The 22,112-nt window shown below is 35.8% G+C and overlaps 2 protein-coding genes across 10 annotated transcripts in view; one reads left to right on the forward strand and one right to left on the reverse strand.

Moving 5' to 3' along the window:
* PACRGL (parkin coregulated like) overlaps positions 1-22,112 on the forward strand; it is a 138,873-nt gene that overhangs the window by 114,771 nt on the left and 1,990 nt on the right. The gene's annotated exons all lie outside the window — the stretch shown is intronic.
* KCNIP4 (potassium voltage-gated channel interacting protein 4) overlaps positions 1-22,112 on the reverse strand; it is a 415,466-nt gene that overhangs the window by 100,235 nt on the left and 293,119 nt on the right. Inside the window, exon 1 of one of the 9 annotated variants that reach the window (XM_018067833.1) lies at positions 1,290-1,666. The exons of 7 other annotated variants lie outside the window; for them this stretch is intronic. Coding sequence is in view for 1 of the 2 variants with exons in the window: in XM_018067815.1 (XP_017923304.1) it covers positions 1,217-1,328 (112 nt within the window). In the remaining variant the exon portion in view is untranslated. Of the gene's footprint in view, positions 1-1,216; positions 1,667-22,112 lie in introns of those variants that run through there. One more of the 9 variants, XM_018067815.1, reaches the window with a different exon arrangement.

Genomic DNA, 22,112 nt, shown 5'->3' on the forward strand with positions numbered 1-22,112 from the left:
ATGTCACAAATGCTATACATTCAGAGCATTAAAAAACCCAAAGGTGAGCAATGCCGAGGGGTAAATTAACCATTGTTTAGAACTGAAAAAGTAATTCCATAACCAATGCATTATATAGTAACAAAGCAAATATTATAGATTCTTACCACATACACTTTGAAGGATGATATATTTCAATAGTTCAGTAAGTATATAAGTGCTGTCTTAAAGATTTCAAATTCTTTCAGCTCTCTGAACAATTTTATGAGGAGATGATGTGAATCTACATCCATCAAAGATCCTATTGCATGATGAAAAGTTAATGTTTCAGAAAACTGGAGTGGTCTCCTTGGCTGTGTGATTATGACTGAAAGCAGTTACACAGCAAAAAGGATTAGTTTGGACTCACATGAGCAAACATACTGACAAAAGCAAGTATTTTTTGAGAAAGGGCTTCAGTGAGTGAATAGTTTTTGTTTACTATAGCAGTCCACACTAGGCATTTTGTGAAAAAGTTGAAAAGTCGACAGCAAAACATCTCAGCAACAATTAATTGAAAGGGCTTATTTCTACCAAATGTGAAAACCCCCTCGCTTTGTATAGACAAAAAAATCCTAATAAATTAATGTGAAGCTCTCTTTGCAAGTAGATGAAATGATATGACCCGTATGGTAGAGAACAGAAAATTCTGAGCAAACAAATGAGAATTTTTAAAACATATATGCATTATATATATTTTAAATACCCACGTTTAGTGTTGGCATCTATGCCTTTTTTTTGAAAGGTGTAGAGCAGGCTTGATCCTAAAGCTCATTCTGTAGGAATAGCGTATTGCATGAAACAGATTTTTAAAACACAGATACTGATTGAGAACAAAACTCTAATTGCATCATAAATCAGAAGAGCAAAGCGTTCTGTAAATATGAACTGAACTACCAAGTTCAGTATCAGAGAGCAGCTTTCAAAGGCAACTGACAGGTGTTATGTTCACTATTTTCAATTTTTCTAATAAACATCCACTCACAGACAATTGTAAATTCATTGTAAAATATAAATCTTATGCGAGTATCTACTTCTGTTTTCAATAACAAAATAAAACCAGCAGAAACAAACTAGGATTTTTAGTCTGTTATTTTCACTTTTTTCATTTCACAGCTTTCTTTTATAGCTGATGCTCTATTTTAGCATATCAGACACCACACCTACAAACAGCACAAACTGTGAGTGACCACTTTACCTTCTGAAAAATCAATCAGTCCCAGCAAATGAAGCAGCTTCAGAGATGCAAATATAATCACAACAATACCCACTGTTTGCAGTCCCTCGGACTCCCACTCGAGAGTCAACATTCTTCCAACAGGCAAATCATTCCAGTCTTCACACCGGTTTGCAATCAGAGGGAAATTGGAAGATTTTACCAAGAGTTTGCTTTGAAGAAAGTTGCAGGGGTGTAAAGCAGCACTATACTGAGCTGTGGCGATTCACCAGCCACTGTAGCTGAGACAAAGTATTAGATAAAGCCCTGCATCTCATGCTTCTCTAAGCTTTTGATTTCATCAGTAGCGAGTCCTCTTAGAAGGCTGAGGTGGACCACGAACCCCTGGGTATGACATTGTATCCGTCAAGCAGTGTTACTTAGAGCTGCTGGAGGAACATCTGTGTCGGAGCAGGAGACTTGGCTGTGTCAGTGCCAAGAAGAAACGCGCTCTGGAAACTTGCACTAGGGAGCACACTGCTATCAGCACTGCACTCCACTGCTTCCAGACCCAGGCTTTGTGATTCTCCCCAGCTTCTCTTGGCACAGTTTTTGTTAAGTTTGAGAAATGACAGCTTGCTAAAGACACACATCTGTGTGCTAAATGCTGCATATCAGAAAACTACTACTCTCTGTGTTAGATAGAATAATGTTCAGAGAAACATTGTCCCTTCCTCTTCTTAAGCATCACCAGAATCTAATTAGATTCTATTCTCACTGAAAGTGAGAATAGAAATTAAAGAAATACACATCAGCATCATCAGTGCCTCCAGCTAGCAAAATACAGTGCTGTCAGGGAGACATGCACTGCTCAAGCCCCTGGTCTGTAACCAGGAAGAATGTATTCTTTATTGATTGAGAAACAAAGGAGTGCTTTTGTGCCTCAGGACGTGAACTTAGAAGTGCTGAACCCCAAACTCTGATACACATGAATGGGTATTAGGCATTTTGCACAGCTCCTGAGAAGATCTTGCCCAGGTTATGCATCAGGGGAAAAAGAATCCCAGTTGATTTATTGGACAGTCTGTATAAAACTAATTGTCCTGTGTTTATTAATGTGATTACCAAGATGATACCCAGTGTGAAGAATAGGTTTTGAAGAATATTTATGCAGCATATGCATAAATAAGGTTATACCTAAATGCTTGTTCTTGTTTCCGATTCTAATAATTCAAATAAATCCTAATAAAACCTGTCAACTTGGTATACAAGGCAATAGAATAAAGTGAAGGGAAGTCTCAGAAAAAAAGTACTTTTAGGCACCCTTATTTCTAAAGACATATGTTATAACTCTAAAAATAATCTCATAAATGATGTCTGGTATCAATCACTTATCTTAGGTTGCTAAATCCCTTGCATTAGAAAAAAAATTTACTAACTGTTGAGAAGCTCAGATACTTTTAATTTTGTTCAGAAAGTCATTAGAATTTCAAATTATCATAAACCAAATTGTAACATTGACAATCTATTATTTATGGCCTACCAGGTAGAGAAAGAAAAATGTAATCTACAATTTACTATAAGCTTCTTTTGTTTTTCTTTGAAGGTTGTCTGCACTGAATTACATTAACTAACTAGACCCACAGATTTTTCCATACAGGCAGGAATACAGAATCTCCATATTTTTATTCATTCAAAAAATCACATGTGTACTTCAGTTATTTTAGGTTATATCTGTCCAATATGTAAGAAAGAATATTCTTTGATTTTACTCTTTTGGGTATTTAGTAGTAGAACGTCATGAGTTTTGTATTATTTACTTACACTCTCAATCTGAATGTCAGTTCGTTTCCTATTAATCTGTAAAGCTAAAACAATGTTCAAGAGGAAAGCACAGTAAAAAATCAAACCAAATACACTATCCCAAATTTGCACTTTCCAAATATGTCATTACCTTCGCCACATATTCTACATTAACTATCCAATAAATTTTCCTGTTAAGTTCTATTCATTTTAAAAGTAAATTTTTGTTTCCTCTTTACAGTTTCTAGCCATTCCATTCTACTTTTAAGGCTCTTACATGTTCATCTTAACTCATTCTCATGTCTGACTTCTATTTTTTTTCCTTGAGTTTATTCCTATTCACTTTTTATTTTTTCTCAACTTTGTGTTCTTTTTATCAAATGATGGATGTTTACAATACTTCCAGGCTTAACGTGATCCCAGGATGGGACCTTTGACCCATATTGTTTTACAGGCATTACAGAAACAATAATCCTAATATAACACAAAAAATCATGCTATAAAGGTGAAAGAGGCCCTACTTATTGTTAATAAATGGTATCAGGGAAACTATTAAAATGGAGAAATCTATCAGTCTACATTTTCCCTTAATGCAGCACATTCAGGCTACCTTGCATTTTTGAGTTGCCTACTTTTGGAGCAGAGGTCCTTCTACTCCACCTCTGAATGTGCCAACCCAGTCACAGAAAGCCACTCAGCAAGAAGTGGTCTCAGCCACAGCCAGGGTTTTGTTTTCTGCTTTCACACAAGAAGACCTGGATCTCTTAAAAAAAATAAAAGAGACAGAGATTATGAACTTGATGAGTTTTAAGGGCCAAGTGTACCTGGACACCAAATGAGTTATGGAAGAATATTTAAGTTAAAAAATAACATCCATTTCAATTAATGTAACATTACTGACTTAAAAGATTACCTCCTTAAAAAAGAAGTAGACTTTTCCTATTGTTTCTCATGATAGTTCTCCAAGTTAGGGGAACCATACATTGTCAATCTCCAAGCCTTAGCTCTAGAAATTAAAGCAGTAAGGATAAGAAACTATGTGGAAAGGAAAAAGAAATTATATGTGAAATCTTTCCTGCAATACACCATGCAACAGAATAAAACAATGCTACCTCTAGAGGTGAGTTCTTCTGGAAGTGGTTCATTTAAAAAAATTCTACCCCTCAAAACATTTGAAAATTAAATCAATCACGAACAAGGAGACAACAAAATTCTGTTACATATAGGGCACCTCTTTGTGTTCTGATCCCTTCTTAAATTAATAGGAAGTTGTAATTTCTCTCTCACACTTCATATTTTGTTCAATTATTTAAAAATAAATACTCATGCGATACACCCATGTGGTGTGCCCCTATTGACACAAATTTTAAAAGCTGTTCAAAGGACAAGAGGGCACAGTCTTAAGCTGTGTCAGGGCAGGTTTAGCTTGAATATTAGGAAAAAAATTTTGACAGAGAGAGTAATCAGACATTGGAATGGGCTGCCCAGAGAGGTGGTGGATTCACTGTCCCCAGAGGTTTTTAAGATGAGACTGGATGTGGCACTTAGTGTCATGGTCTAGTAACCATGGCGGTGTTGGATCAAGGGTTGGACTTGATGATTTCAAAGGTCTTTTCCAACATGGTCAATTCTATGATCCTACAAAAGAAGAGGAATTTTTCATCAAAAGGATAGAAAAGGAAAAATTGTCTTTTACACAAAACACTGAAACCAGGGGGTGACAGCTTGTAATATCCAAGCATTGCTCCCTAATTCCAGCTTTCATTTTTGACTTTGCAATGCATTCTGGTGGTGATTGAGTAATATATTTAAGTTTGCACAAACTTCCTTGTGATTCTTCACTAGGTTGGATGGGGGAAAAAAGAAGTACTAGAAAGTGTTAGGAAGCTATCCTATCTAAGCATAAAATTCCACTGGCCTTGAATTCCTCTCCACAAAGATCTGAAGCAGACAAGGAAGGACAACCAGTAGGGCAGCCCTGTATATTAGATTGTTTAGACCTTAATGATGGTGACAATAGGGTTGAGTGTATATGGGTAAGAATCAGGGAGAAGGTCAAGAAGGGAATCTGTTATAAACCATATGACTAGGATGAAGAAGCAGACAAAATATCCTATAGGCAGCTGAGAGAAGTCTCCCCCTTGTTCTAAAGGGGGACTTTAATTTACCAAGTGTCTTCTGGAAATACAACACAGCAGAGAGTAGACAGTCTAGTAGGTTCCTAGTGTGTGGAAGACAGTTTCCTGACATAGCTGGTGAGGGAGTCAATGAGGGGATATGTCTCACTGGACCTGCTGTGTGTGAACTGGTGGGTAATATGGTGCTTGGATGCCGTCTTGGGCACAGCCATCACAAAATGGGAGTTTTCAGTTCTCAGAGAATTTAGGAGGGGGTCAGCAGAATGGCTAGCTTGGACTTCTGGAGGGTGGACACTGGCTTGTTTAGGGGACTGGTTGAGAGAGACCCTTGGGAGGCAGTCCTGAAGAGCAAAGGAGTCCAGGAAAGCTGAGTGTGCTCTAAGGAGGCAGTCTCACAGGAGTAGGCTGTTCCCCATGTGCCAAAAGATGAGCTGGTGGAGAAGAACATCGGCCTGGTTGTGCAGAGAGCTTTGGCTGGAACCCAGGATTTCTATATAAAAACAAGTACAAGGTTTTCTCTCCAAAGTAAATAGACAAGAGGAACCTGTGCTGAAGTGCTGTAGGAGATATATCTTCCCTGGAAGCACAGATGCTAAGTCAGTTCTGAACCAGATAGAGTAGATATGCCTAAATCAGAAGAACAATCCCATTCTGGAGCCCTAACATTCTTCCATAAACAATCCCAAGCAATTACTGGTTGCCCTAAGCACTGTAAATAAAATAATTTATGTGTGGAATGCAAATAATATAAAAAAGACACCTTAAATATGACCGTGTATTAGGTACTATGTAAATATTGGAACTGATTGCTGAATGCTTGTAGAATAGCACCAATTTTCCCTTACTTCTTGAAAGAAGAAAAAAATACTCAGAAATATAAAGCTTAGATATGGGAAATTCAATTTTAATAATTTCAAAGTTGACTAAGAGCAGAGAAGATCTGCCATTTGAAAACAAATAACATTCCACCTAATTTAATACATCAAAAGAAGTAGCAAATGCTTAACACACAAGATGCTAAGAACTGAACAATTAAGGAATAAAACATTGTGAAATCCTAAAAATACCTAAATAATAATTCAATGTTTAGTGTATTAGAGTATAAAATTTCCCTATAATTTTATATGATTACCTAGTTCTTTCAAAATTATCTGATATTATCATACTTTTTATATATCTTGCTAAACTGGTTAAATCACAGTCAACTCTTAGTTTTTGACTACAACCTACCATTGTAATTAGCACAATAAAATTATGTATATTTTCTTTTAATTGCTTTAGTCCTCATAATTTTTATTTACTTTTATTTTAATGCCTACAAGAAGATTTTATTGTCATTTATAAACTCCTTTTCAATTTCTTCTGGCTCTTACAGAGAGCCTACCTGATCCCAAACACATTGAAGTGGTTTATGTCTTTTCACTATATTTTAACATCTGCTTGTAAACAGTATCAGTCTTCTCTAGCTTTTCTCTTTATACTTATAATGATTTTCATTTCTGTGCAGACATTCTGGATTTGCTGTCGTCTAATGTACAGTGGGGCTGATCAAAATGGAACAGTTTTCAAGGCAAGGATGTATGCATTAATTGGCTTGAATTATACTGCTTTCCTAGGTGATGAAATATGCACAGCATTGTAACTAATTTATGCATGAGTGTGTGTGCGTGTATGTATGTGTATGTGTGTCTTAATTGGCTAGCAGTAATAGTTCATTAGATTCTATTTGATATTTTCCCCCAATGTATCTGAAAAGGGAAACTGCAGATGAGTTAGAAATAGAAACAAAATTTGGAAGTATTAATTAGCTGCCCTTCTTTCCGTACTCTCTTCTTCCAGAGGGACATGTCAGTCAGCCAGAAGAGAATGAAACTGTCAAATAAACACATAAAGGGCACCTATGTACAAGACAAACTGCTTATCTTCAGCTTCTTGTTTGTGCCAGATCTGAGCTTATTAGGAAAGTTATCTGGTAGATAATGAACTTAATCTCCTATTAGTAAGCCAGTAAGAAATCTGCTTACAGGCAATAATATACAGTTTTCTACAAAGAAAAGTTCTTATCTTTGATCTGCAGAAGAAAACTATGTCCATGGGAAAGCATTTCAAGAACCAGGAGAAGCAATTAATTGACACATATGCTTTCAAGAATTACTGTCAAGGCAAAAGAATTCATATATTTTGAATGCAACACCTCTTGTGTAGGCTGCTACAGCTAATCACAGAACATCATGTAACTTTCATAAAATAATTAGAAAAATGAGGCTAATGTATGGAATCTTAGTGTTCATCTTGTCAGCACTGCAGCTATTGAAGAGCAAAATATTGCAGTAGCAGATTACTTATTCAACCAAAATTGCAGGGAAACTTTTGGTAGCTAGAAGAGCAAGGTAGAGTGTAATTACCCAAGATTAAATTTCTCAGGCTTCATATATCATCTTTAATATTTACACTAAGTGCCCTAGATCTTTAATGACTAGAAGAAAATATAGGTTGAGAAATAAAAAATTCAGCACCTGTACAGGCAAGATAAGATTCACTGGTTTGTAATCAAGGGAGAAAATACACTACCTAAGCTTCTGAAGGTTTGAGCTCATAAGTAAATTACAGTAAAATAATATCACAGCTAAAGCTATATAAAGTTGATTTACGCATTTTAGTAGTCTGGTTTAGGCTATAGTGTGGGATTTCATTACTTTTTCCCTCTCTTCATTTTCACCTTCTGACTCGCACTTGCTCCTAAGAAGCTTTTGTTCTTGCTTTGATCTAAATCAAAGGACTGATGCCACTACTGATCTGAAAACAAGAGTTGAAAAGAGTCCCACAAGAAAACCATTACCAACTTCCCCCTGCAACACAACAGCTATAGGTGGTTTCATTTGTCTAAAAAACTAATTTATATAGCATGTTATAAAAATATGCTTAAAATAGCTACTGTGCAAGTGGTTTGTAAATTAAATGGCATGTCCATGGGAGTAACAGTAGCATTTTAATTTATTAAGCTTTAGCAAAGCATTACAGAGTAGCTATATGTTTCCTAAACAAGGTTAAATTACATTTAGTAATAGACAGTAATCAAATTCTGGTTTGTTTTACTGCAAAGCCCACTAGCTTGTTTGACAAATGAAATTATCTCTAAATTATGTGACTGTGTCTTCGGCCTACAGACTTGTTTTTCTTTTTACATTAAATCATACTTGCTGCAGCAGGAATTGTCACTACCAAATTTGTAAGCATAAATGTATGTCTACACAGGAGAAGTGAAGCATAATGGAACTACGATGGGCCTGTCACACCTAACTACTTAATTAGCCGTAAAGACCTACCTTCCTAAGCACTAAGATGTGCTTTTCCTGCTTAGAACAAAACACAATTTTTTGCCTATTCAACCCTCGTCTTCTTCAGTCTTTTGGAACTAAAATGCTAATAGCAATGTCTGACCTGCTGATTTTCTTCTTTCACTACTATTTTTGTAATTATACACTGAAGCAAGAGGATGCCATTATCAACCACTTTATTTATGCAAACAGGGAACTACTGGGAGGTCTACAGTTCTAGCTGGTAGAAACGATGGAACAGAGTAGCAGCATTCACAGCTCTATATTCAGTCATTTTCTGTTAACCAAATTATGAGTATATCCACTTATGCTTGCCCATACATCTTTATGGACTGTGCAGTTAGATGACCTCAGATGAGTTCCTAAAGAAAGGGAAAGGTGTTTTCTGTGGTGACGGATGAGAAAACGAATTATGTATGCTAGTAATAAAAGCTAATATTCTAGTAACCAACAGGAATAGTCATCATCCAAGCCTCCAAAGCAAACATCCATCAATTTAAAATCCTCACTTATCCTGCACAACACCTCTGTTTCAAAACTGCTGTTTGGTTCAATGAATAGTTAGCAACTAAAGAAAAAAATAAATGTATTATTAACCACAATCATAAGACCATCACTACTGTGATGATACAAGCTCTTTTCTTGAGAAGCACCTGTGTTTCTCTGATATAGAATAACCCATATACAAAAAATGTTCTATTTCTCTCCTTGGCTTTTCAAAAGGTGAAGTACTGTATTTTTGCCATAGCAACAGGAAAGTATTATAAATGAAGCCTGAAGTGGCTGACATATTTCTACTTTTGATGCACTTGTTAAAAGATGAGTGTATCTGTCCTATAAAGATGAGCTACAATAAATTAACCCATATTACACAGTTGCAACACATTCAAGAAACATTAAAAAAACCTGCTGTAATCCTGATTTTGTCCCTTAGGTGTATATAATAAGACATACTATATATAAAATACGCACAGATTTGACCACAGATCTGCAACATGCTGTTGTCACTGAGAATTATGTAATATTCAGAATTAGTCCACAGCACCCGCTTATATATTATTGTCTCATTGATTAACAACTTCTCAAGCATGTAATTGTTTATTGTTTTATTTATCACTGAAAATAAAAGAAAAAGAAAAAAAAAGCATTTACCAGATTATGCCACACCTGGATTACCGTGCCCAGTTTCTAGTACAAGGGAGACATGGACATCCAAGACAAAGCCAGTGAAGGGCCTGAAAAATACCTAAGGGACCCAAGCACCTCTCCTACGAAGAGAGGTTGAAAGAGATGGAACCGATCACCCTGGAAAAAAGAAGGCTCATAGGGAATCCCATCAAATGTAGATCAACACCTGATGGGGTTGCAAAGAGGATGAAGCCAGGGTCTTTCCAGTGGTGCCCAGCATCAGGACCAAAGACATCCTTGGAGATATTGAAAAACCATCTGGACACAGTACTGCGCATCAGGCTGTAGATGGCCCTGCTTGAGCAGGGCTGTGGGACCACAGCCTTCAGATTCCCCTCCCACCTCAACCATTTTGTGATTCTGTGATTTACATCCCTTTCAATAACATTTTAGAACTTCCTTTCCTAAGCAGAACCTTTTTCACCTGATCTAGTTTTTCATATTATACAATTTGATTCCTTTTTATGAACAATAATTTTAGGGTTAAATCTAATTCCAAGTACACTTGAGAATAAACCTTTTAGGGCCAGATCTCTCCATGCTTCTGGACACTTTTCTTTGGTGTAGGGACTGAAGAGGTTCACTTCTGATAAATGGTACGAGTAGCAACAAAGGAAAATGAACAAGGATACAGGGATATAAATGCATATAATCCCCATACTGAAAGGTAAAGGAGCTTTTTTTTTTCTTTTTTTTTTTTTCATTCAGAGATTTCACTCTGGGAATCTCAGAGGTTTCCAATGCCTTATAATCCCACCATTAAAAGTATAAGTTAGGTAGAGTATTAATAGTTCAGGAAATTTAAAGCTTTTGTGAGTTAGACTCCCATTTTTTTCACAAAAGAGAGAGAGGGGAAAAAAACTTATTGGGAAGGAGTTGAAAGAACTGGCAAAACTTGATGTTTCTGAGCTCCTAATACAATTTTTTCTTGGCTTACAGTCCTAATCCAGTGTAAAAACCTACAGTGATATCTGAGGATCCATGTAATGCAATGAAAAATTTTCTGCTACAGCAATTTTGCTGTTCTGGCAATCTGGAAAGCAGCATCAGGATAAAACCAAACCCTGAAAGAAGCAATGAGCTTACAATGCCTTATCACTTAAGTAAGTAAAAGGAACATTACAGATTTTCCCTGAGGAATCACTAACATCCAACTAAGCACAGTATCATGAGACTCTTGTAGATGCTGAAATGAGGGAAGCAACAAAATACAGAAGTACACTATCTTGAACCTTCAACAAAATTTTAGACACCACTTTAGAGTGTGTTATGCTGCTGCAGGGATCAAATCTTTTCTTCTCCAGTAGCTTTGCAGGGTTTACCACACCCTCTATATGGTCCATGCTTATAGCTTAGATGAGCAGATATTCCATTATGCACAGCAGGTTTGTGGGTCCTGAGAAATTCACTTTCACATGCTTCTTGACATGCATATGGTCATACCCAAATTCCATAGTGAGATGCCTGCATGTCTTCCTCGTGATAAACCAAAATGATTTGGAATTGGATGGATTTTTAAGCCATTTAAAAGCCATTTTCAGCCATTTTTAAGATGAAGAATATTTTTACTGTCATTAATACTTCAGGAATAATTTCCCCCCAATAATCATCTGTGCACCAGGCTATGAATTTTAATTTCTTTAATCTCCTCAGAAGCAATTTCCCTAGCTTTCCAATCATGCTGCTCTTTTCTGAACTCACTCTAATTAGGCAAAACACTTCCATGGAAAAAAATTAGTAACTAGGTTTTAGGTAGAGTTCAATTAGATGAGCCAGACTGTCTAATGGCAAGCCAACCATAGCCTTAGCATTTCATTAACAACCTCCTCTTATAAAAATATTAAATATTTAATAACATTTTGTCTTTTTATTTTTCAAAAGCAAATAAACTTCAGCATCTATTTCCCTTTCACAAGCTTGTATTTCAGTTGAGGTAGCCCAAGAGTGTGCCCAGACCTCAGCCCTCATTGTAAATGATGCTTGTTTTGGGTAATGTGTATTTTCAAACTTATTCTTAGAGATTATTCTTTGCTAATAGGGACAGTAACACATGCGGTCATTCACTGAAGCACATCGAGGATAATTAGGCTGTTCCAAGGCTGCTTGAACAAGTCTGGCAGTTTGTTGCCCTGTCCCTAGCATGTTCCTTCTGGACTTGCTTTGGTGCTTATCTGATACTGTGTGAGCTTTCACAGATAATGTTAAGTCAGACAAAATAAAATTTGACAAAAAAATCAAACAAGCAAAAAGCAGAGACTGTCCACAAGGTACTTTGCAAGCAGTGCTCTTTTCACTTTTGAGTACTGATGCCAAGGTTGTAGTCCAAGACTAGCAATGCTAGTCCAAGACACAGCAATGCACTAGCAATGCTGTGCAGGCTCAGGAGGATAAAAGCCAGACTGTAATGGTGAAAGACCAGGCAAGCCAAGAAATAAACCCTGGGCAGGATTTAGCTGACATAACCAGCACAGAGATATTGCAAGAAGTAGTCAAAACTTGCTGTCATACCAGATGGATGCAAAAAGAAGCAGCAGCCAAGCAGCAACAGCATTCCTTACTTAGGATCAGAGATACACAGACCCTACGCTCACATGCAATAGGAAAAAACTACAGTTCAGTCCAACTTTGCACGTTCAACATGTTTTATGATTAATCCTGATTTACACTTCTTAACATCAGTATACAGGATATGCTCATAGGACTAGTACCTCAGAAAGATATTCCTTAGATTTTCCAATTTGTATTCCGGATGAAGGAATAAGTTAAGTTTATATTATAGGATATTCAGCCAGTCAGTAAATTCTCTTGGTGAATTCAAGTCTAGTACACTTTTTCTTCTTAGTGAATTACACTGTCTAATTTACCAGAGAGATACATAAGGTGTCTGCTCTGAGTCACGAACTAATACAATGCAGTGTCTGTGTTGCTCCTTCACTGCCAGAAGGTTGTTTTCCTTCCCTTTTAATTGTTTGGGGGGAAAGGGAATGCAACTGCAGTAAAGGTTAAGCAATACTTGCTACCTTATTTGTTGAACTAAGTTTCTCTTTTAGCAGAGAGAGGGAATTACTGGTCCCCAAAGAAGTTTCTCAGTGGTATTAAGTTAAGAACTATAAAGCTTTTTATTGTAGGTGGAGAAGAAATGTTAAAATAGTTAAAGAATTTGAAAACATACAGTAATTTCTCCCCATCCAAAACCCCAGTATACACTAGATTGTTTGGAAAGACATTCTTTATGGATAATTAAGTTTAAAAAACCATATTTATTATGATTTTTCTTAAAAAATAAATAATTCAAGATATTTTCTCTTTTTCCAAGGTACTACTTACACAGGCTATCTCTGAAGGAGGTTAGTAATAAAAGGATTAGGTGACAGAAAACTAAGGTGGTTTTAAACTCTTCAGGAATACACAGTATTAAAAGGAAAGTTGTAAAAAAGCAAGACACAAAAGTAAAGGAACAGTCTCAACAACCTCAGCCTCTCTGCAATTCCAGTGAAAACAAAATTAACATAGTCTAGGCATGGAGGAGTGGTGTTCAGCTCACTTTTGCTTTTCCAAACTTTCTGATGGTTAAGTCAGTATATTTCAGAGTATGCCTTGTGCTGACAAGCAGTAAGGGTGAATAGAAGTTCTCAGACCATATTTGACAGGAGGGGGAATTTTATCCCACTTGTGGGAAGAGGAAAAGGGTCATGGACACCCTCAGAGTACCAGATCCAGATGTCGGACCCCAGCTGCATCCCTATCCACAGTCTTAATGATATGTTCAATGATCTCTGCCATACAGCTTTCCTAAAGCAAAAGAAGAAAAAGCAGATATACCACACACTATGGGGGATAAATGTCTAATGCTTTAGGGGTATCTGCAGCGTTCTGAAAAACATCAAGAGGGGTTTTGCAAAGAATAGAGATTTAAATGAGACAAATGGTCCCAGGCATAGCTGCACATCACCCTATGAAGCAATTATTGGCCACAGACCCCAGTGATTTGATACAATATACACTTTTTAGTTAAAAAGTGACTCACACTTTGAGTAAGAGTTTGGCTTTCACCTTATTATTTTCATTTTGTACCCTGAGCTCTCAACTGCCCAGTAGTAAAATAAATGCTGAATATAATTTTTCATGCAGAATCATGACCTGATATATAAAATGACTAAAAAACAGCAGTAAGAGAACAATTAATACTCGGAAAAGTTTTTCAAGTTTGTGTGCATTTTTTTTAAAGGAGATTTTGTCTGAAGACTTTCTTGGTTCAGATTTGGAGGTTTTCTGTTGTTTATCCTGTTGTCATTCTGTACAATTTAAATAACATTTCTGTGCAAATGTCTGAATTTTAACACGTAGAAAAATCAACCTTTAAACAAACACTGCTTCTATATGTATATATATGTATATATGTAAATATAACATGAGATATACTCCAGAAAACTCAAATACTGCATATACCGACACATATCAATCCCTACTCCATATAGTTCTCTCATAAAGTTGGTGATTTCTCTTAGGAGATACAGGATTTTTGTGTACTTAAGACTATTCTTTTTAAAACCAGCCTTTTGTACTTGGGCAAAATTACTTGTGTCCTTAATTCATGACACTGTAATCTAGTACTAGAATTTCACAGTTTAAAGTTTAAAAATGTCATCTTTAGGATGATGAATTAGGGAAAGGTTGTGATTTTGGTTTTGCGCAAGAAAAACAACAAAAAAAAACGTTAACATGCTGCTAAGTTTGTTAGACTCAAGACAGAAAAAACCAAACTAATAATGAATCATAAACATTTACTCCTTTTAGACAAGGATGAACTATATAACCTGTGCAGACCTTTTCCATTTCCAAATGTACTACTGTACTTCGACCAAACTCCTCTAGGATGTTAATAAGCAATATTTGGAAACAAAATGTGGAAGTATATACTAAGCATGGAGCCTAACAGTAGGTAAATACATATCTGGCATCTAAAGCCTACTTTTAGAGACTAAGGAAGAGTATGTGTAAAAATAAAAATGCATCCACCTATGCTAGCATACTTTTTTTAAACTTGTATAAATAAACTGACTGTATCACAGTATCATAGCAAACAGACAAACAGTTAGGAGAAAAAACCAGGAAAATTAGAAAATAACATGTCTCAAGGTGGACACTTAAAAAATTGTGGACTAAAATATCAGGTCCTTAATGTGGTACTCCTGATTCAAGGATGCACATGTGGAGTGTCTTCTCCAGTCCAGGAATTTAGCTGCCTGTGCTCAAAGCCAGCTCACTGGGGAGTGAGAGCTGCTCGAGAAACTATGACTAGCCATGAAGATATTCAGGAAAGAGCTAGAAGAAATCTCCCACACCTTCTCTCAGGAGCTGCATTTACATGGATGCTGTTGCTCTTGCTCCCATTCAAGGTTACACTGTAATCATACCCCTAAGTATTAAAAAAAAAAAAAATCTTCTACAGCAAAGTTAACACATGTACTACTGATAAATAGGGGAGTCTAAGAAAATATTTTCTACTTCACAATAACCTATAATATAGAAGTAAATATGCTATGAATATTTGAGAAGGGAGAACTAAGTCCTATTAAGCAACAACTATGTTTATAAGATGACCACAGAATACTTGTGCATTACTAGCAATCTGTTTGTAGACACTGTAACAGACAGAAGTTAACCCATTTTTCATTTTTGGAATGCTATTCAACTGCAGAATAAATATCAAAGAAGATTTATATTGTTATTGCACTGAAATATCTTGGGAACTTAGGTCCATAAAATATTATGCCACTTTCATCAGTCTGCCATCTTTTATCTGTTGTTTTCTTTTCCTTGAGAACTAAGAGCAGCCTTTCCCATACAGCTGCAATCATTCTAGCTGTGCCTCCAGGATTCTGTGAGTAACTATCTACATCTGGTAAATCTCGATATTTTTCCCCCCAAGTTGCAAACCAATTTATAATGAATAGCAAATACCAACCTGATTCTAAATTTAATGGCAAAGATATCTTCATTGTGTTTGCTGATCAGCTACTTTTTCCTTCTACCACTACTGTATTTTTATCTGTTTGCAGATCACAATGCCCCAATTAAAGCCTTTTCACGCTAAGAGATAAAAACACTTTGGAGTTTTCCACTCCGTACATTTGTGGACACATCAGACACCACTGCTGACACATCAACAGTTCTGCTTGTGCTTTTTTAATTCATTGGTTCATTTCTTCTGCTTAGCAAAATAAAACTGGTTATGCTTTACAAAATTGCACTGAAGGAAAGTAAAAAAACAGAAGTGAGGTAGAAAAACAGTTTCAAGTAGTTTAGCTGTAAAAACCTCTGGACGTTTAGTTCAAACCAAGGAAGACCATGCAACTTTCTAAGATTTGGTGATCCTATCTTTATTTTTAAAAAAATGTTGAAATTGCTAAGCATCACTGAAGTATACTCCTCCCTTTTCAAGAGCCACTTCCTCATTTGTGAGTAGCTTCAGTGACGGACAGTTGATGAAAATCTTGAAGTAAAAAACCTTAAGTTAAAATAGAATGTTCTTCCTTCTAAGTTAGTAAGTTTTGTCTCCAGACAACTAGCTTACAAATCCCTAAAATGTAATACTTCATCTGAATAAAATCCATGTGTATATATTAGACCTTATATACAGTCAACAAGTCAACAATGTTTACTAGCACTGCAGATGTAAGGGAAAAGAAGCCCTTGGTGAAATTCGGATCCACCTTTATAAGAAGACTTATCTAAACACCCCACAACCTCTCCCAGTAACATGTTACTATTTTTCTTCTGAATAAACTCTGACTCCAGAATGTACCATTTACCACTGTGGACAAGTATTGACTCTCCTATAACATTAAGTCTGTTTTTTCTTAAGGCGTCTTTGCAACAAAGAAGAATCAAGCTGGCTGAAAAGACAGACAAAATCCTGTTAGTTTCTCAGCCATATTTTATCTGTCACTGCTTTGGTTTTTGTCCATAGCTCTGTATAGTGGAGGCAGCAGTAGAGAGATTAAAAATCTTACTTCAAATGGAAATATTCCTATATGAAATAGAAGAAAGTAAAGTTTTCTCTTTGCTTAGAAACTGATACATCTTTAATGAAATTAACAAATTTCTAAGAAGCTTTACTCTAGTCAAGTTCATTTCAAATTAATAAAGCAAAGTAAGCAAAACTAAGGTGTGGGTTTACATCTTACTGTGTACCTTTTAATCTCTGCTAAGATAGCTGCAGTGCAGTTGTGTCACAGCATTATGCCATTTCCTTTTCATATATTCTGCTAGGTAAATACTGCAACTGCAAATGACTTTTGATCGGTACAGCCACCTGCTAATAAGGAAAGCCACTTTTGTAGGTAGTAAGCTGTTGTGCTGAATACCAGTTCTGAGAATAGCATTTTTGCTAATGATCACTAAGGTAACTAATAGGAAAAGGAATTGCTTTTTTTTTTTTTTATTCTTGCATACACAATATTACAATGATGTTAAAACCAACGGATCCTTTTAGGCTATGCTGTTTCAAGCATTAAATACAAATTAGGAAATACTAGTTTCAGGTTTGCAATTGTACTGCTAATATATGGGCAGAGTGAACCAGTGAACTATCTTCAGCTGACTGAAGATAGTTAAAAGATGCAAAAAATAAAAAAGAAAAAATAATCTCTTCTCCTCCTTGAGATTTTTCACTTTTCACTGATTTCTTACTGGCCCTCACACAAGAAGAAAAAAAAAGCTTAAATTTACCAGGCTATTTCTGGTATCACTACTTGTTAATACTGATATAGTCTCTGCCTTTGATTAAAGTAGAGTTTGATTCAACTTTATATTAATGTAAGGCCTCTAACTTCCAACCAACAACATTCTTGCAGAGGTCTGGGCACAGCTGCTGATATATACAAAAGCACATTCAAGAGACAATTGTCTAATCAGCTAGAATTTTTAGTCATTAATAGCCAATCTCCTAGCACATTTAGTGTGCATCCTGGCATGTTTTATTAGGCTATTATTTCTTTTTCTAGTACAGTTATTTAAGCACAGAAACCAGCATGATCAATATAGTAGGAAAGATTACTTGCTATAATGGCTTAGAGGCTTTTTTTCACACCCTTTCATGCATTCCAGCAAGTCCATTGCCAAACTGCCTTAAATTTCATGAGGCATTGAGCTAAACAAATGTAGAAGAGAAACTTGATCACAGTGTTGTGGAGAAAAGTCCTGCCCTCACCACTCACTGTAAAAATACTGACCTGGAACTGTGCAAAGTTTCAAACATTCGTTTCCATTTCTCTATATTCTTATTACTAATATAATTAAGTGCGCATTCAAATTTTATTAATCTACATAAAGTGCAATAACCCCAGTTGTTTTATCAGCAGCATCTCCATATTTATACAAATGCAGTCTTTCCTACTGCTGCATTATACTGATGATTTTCATAAATACACTTTTGAATAGCCTTATTTCAGTCTTGTGCAGTAGAAAAAAAGCAGCTTAAGAAAAATAAATATATTTTTAATAATGCATTAGTTTTATACTTTCCCATTGCATCTTCTATATCAAAAACAATCACCGGGGAATGAAATGTCCCCGAGAATAGGTAATACAACTTATCAAGAAAAAAATCACATCTATTAATAAATTATGTTTGAAAGATTTCTGCAGCTGTTTAGCTGCATTTTATAATTAAATTCCTTTGTTGCAAGAGTGGATTGGTATTTCACTGTAAGCTGACATGTACACATTCATAAACCTTTTCTATTTCCATCTCATACACATCCTGCCTCTGTGGATCATCCTTGTTGTGCTAAGTTTCACATTGGGTAATGGAGGCAGAGAAGCAGAATCAATGTTAGCAGAGCTGTTTTGAGAGCAGGTATGGTATGTTTGACACATTGTTCTTTAGAACAATCAAAGCTTTCAAACGCTGCTTTTTGCTCAAAGGCTGTTCCACTGTTCTCATTATGAGAGAGCCTCTTGACTTCTATGCTCAATTGTCTCAAAACTGGAAAGGGCACTAAGATGTGTTTAGGATGATAAATGGGACCTGATAGAAAAGACCAAAGAGCTATTTTGTCTTAAAGTATAAAAAGTCTGAGCAATCCAATTCAAACCATTTGTTTCCTGATTTCATTTTTCTAAATATCTCAAAGAAAATCTTCAAAGTGCATGAATTTCTGGACACAGCTATCAATGATAACTTTTCTCTTGTTTGAACTAACTTAATGTTTTCACCTGCTACATTTAGAGATTGTGCCATCAACATATACCCTAACAAAAAACATGATTATATGGGTTGTATGAATTATACTTTGATTATTAATAGAAGCTTGGTGTCTAATTCATTTAAATACTATGAATTTGTAATCTAATTTATATCTCCATATAGGGACAAACCTGAAATAAGTGATGACCATAATGCCACCTAAATTAGTACCTTCCAACATTGTATTAATGATTTAAACAACAATGTAGAAATGCCTCAGCTGCCTCTTGAATGATTTTTTGGCTATTACTGTGGATTAGTTATTAATATTCTATTTAAAATATAAACTTCATTATTATTAATCAACTACATTATTTATTAGTCCTATTCCCTAATGAAATTTTATTTTCATGCTGCGGTTTTGCTGTGTGTGCTACGGTATGCATCTTAAATTCAGATTCTCATCTGAGATAGGAATACTTTCCTCCTGGTGTATTGCATAATTTACATGCTTTGTACAACAGTTACAAATAGAAATTATCTGACTGACCAGAGAACTACCTCAGTAGCAAGAAATACAAGATTTACAAAACATAGACAAAATTGGTAGAGAAGCCTGTCAGCTTTGTAAAGACATGGACCCACTGGAAAAAGAGAAAAACATGCACATATCTGTGTTCTGGATTACGATTTACTTCAGTAATCAACTAAGTTACAATGTTTTCTGTTGGTGCACCTTTGGGTAATATTACACAGGAGTTACAATCAGTGTGTAGTCATTTGAAACCATAATTCTTATTTAAACAAAAAGATAACTATTTTCAAAGAAAACATTCTGAAATGCTGTCAAGATTTTCTTGCAATCCAGTAGCACTGTCTCAATGCTGCCTGAGAGGAGATGCATTTAATTTCATGCCAGTATTTTGCTGATGGATGGGTCAAAAGGAAATTTGTTGTTGGAAAGGGCTGCAGGCAGAGAGCCATAGCTTGCAAACACTGATTTGCTGCACTGGTTGGTGTGGTGGAAACTCTCCAAAACTTCCAAGGAAGACAAAAAGTTTATATGGTTTACTAGAACTTTAAAAAGAAAAAAAAAAACCTTAAAAAAATCATGATCAGTGATACCAAAAATTGCAGATAAATCTTAACATATTAGTGCTTCTGAATTTTATTAACTATATGACCTAACTTGATTCAAAGGAAGAGCACAGACAATCAGCCTGAAATAAGACTATAAATGATTTTAACAAATTGCAAATGATGTGCTAATTGTTATCACAACTGACTTGATATTGTGAGAAAAAAAAGGCGACAGCTTTAGGGGTTGCTGCCTGGCAATAGGGTCTTATAACTGATGTGAAGGAAACATCTAACCTTTAGCATGACAAGGTGTTAATGATGACAACAAATCTCTCTTATCTTTATGACTTACCAGGAGGCTCACAAATCCATGTCAAAACCCTAGACTGTCTCATCAGTGAACCTCAATGACAAGATAGGTACTAAAATAAGTAAGTAAACATCATAACTCTCCTTCTGATATTTACTGTTATAAAAAAAAGGCAGTAAGGGCCCAATTAAATCTAATACATTAGCAAAATAATTATAAAGAGTAAATTCTGAGAAATTTCTGACAAGAAGAAGCCATGCACCATGTAAGAGCTATACAGACGCAGGCAAAAGTTAAAGAATTGCTTCCATGACTTCAAATGTGGGCAGCTGCTTTGAGCCATTCCAATAATCCATAAAGTCCCAGGAGTATCTTTGCCTTCATAGAGGATGGCTGTTAATAAATATATTGCTGGAAAACTTCAGTCAAAGAAACAAAGCTTGGCTATACCAGATCCACTTTTTTCTTCAATAATAATTTCAGGAACACATGAAAATAAAAAAATTACTGAACTATTCAGGTTTGAACCAATTAAGCATATTATTAAGGGCATTGTCCAAATCCCTCTTAAACACTGAAAGGCTTGGGGCCTCAACCACCTCTCCGGGAAGCCTGTCCCAATGTTTGATCACCCTCAGAGCAGACAAATGCTTCCTGAAGTCCAGTCTGAACTTCCCTGGTACAGCTTTGAACTATTCCCATCTCTCTAGATTCTTCTGCAGGGCCTCTCATCCCTCAAGAGAGTCAATGGCACCTCCCAGTGTGGTATCTGCAAGCTTGATAATGGTGCCTTAAACTCTGATCATGGATACATGCATTGAACAGAACTGGCTCCAGGATTGAGCCTGGAGTCACACCACTGGTGTCCAATCACAAGGTGTAACCTCACTACAATTCACTATTTAATTTTTAAGTGTTACAAAATGCGTGACCTTAGGAAAGAAGAATAATGAAGAAAAGGCAGGTTTTGGTTGCTTAATGAGAGGAACACTTAAACTGTGTTAAAAGACAGGTTTTTTCTACATTTGTACTCCAGAATTTCTGCCTATCTCTGAGTGAGGTATTTCACTTTTGGTCTTAGTTTGCTGATCTGTGTATTGAAGTTATGCTGCTTTATAGAAAAAAGCAACTTTCTGAGATCTACTTTGACTACAATATGAAAGGATTTTCAATTATTGTGTTTACTATTTTTCTCCCACAAATCTAACTCGTGATCTCAGAGAAGCCACCAGTTCCTCTTTGGTCTTACTCATTTATCATTGTAGGGCCTCAGGAAGATACAGGAACAAAAAAAAAAAGTGGATTTTGATCAGATCTCAGAAGTACTTTTAGGAATGTTTACACAGCCTACTATAATACAGCTTTCATATTAGTACCTTTGTGTGTTAGCAGGGAAAAGAAAACTAATTCCTACTGGGGTGTCAGGAAAAAAAGAGTGCACCTTGTTTTCCCACACTCAAATGCATACATCAAACACATTACAGTGAATTTAGTGGAAATGTCGGCAAATATGTAGCAATTATATCAATTATATCAATTATATCCTTATGACTAAATATCCAGTTCTGGTAAATTACTGCAAGTTTTGTCCTGATAAGTTTGTATACTTTTTTTTCAAACACAATGGTTTATAGCTACAAAAGCCATGAGTAAAACTCATATTGAAAATCTTCTGCCTGAGCTGTTTCATGCCAGCTTTTTTAATAAATCTCTTGAACAGTAAAGACACAGAGGTCATAGCAATACAGTATTCTGCAGATACAAGTCTTTGGGAAAAGTAAATCAATAGAACTTCCTTTTACTGGCTATCACAGTAGTCAAACAGTCTAGCTGAAAATCATGCTAAAACACTATATGTGGTGCTTAAGAGTTACTAAAAAGCATTTAT

Source organism: Manacus vitellinus, unplaced genomic scaffold (genome assembly GCF_001715985.3).
Source record: "Manacus vitellinus isolate BGI_N305 unplaced genomic scaffold, ASM171598v3 scaffold_0_pilon, whole genome shotgun sequence".
Classification (NCBI taxonomy): domain Eukaryota; kingdom Metazoa; phylum Chordata; class Aves; order Passeriformes; family Pipridae; genus Manacus; species Manacus vitellinus.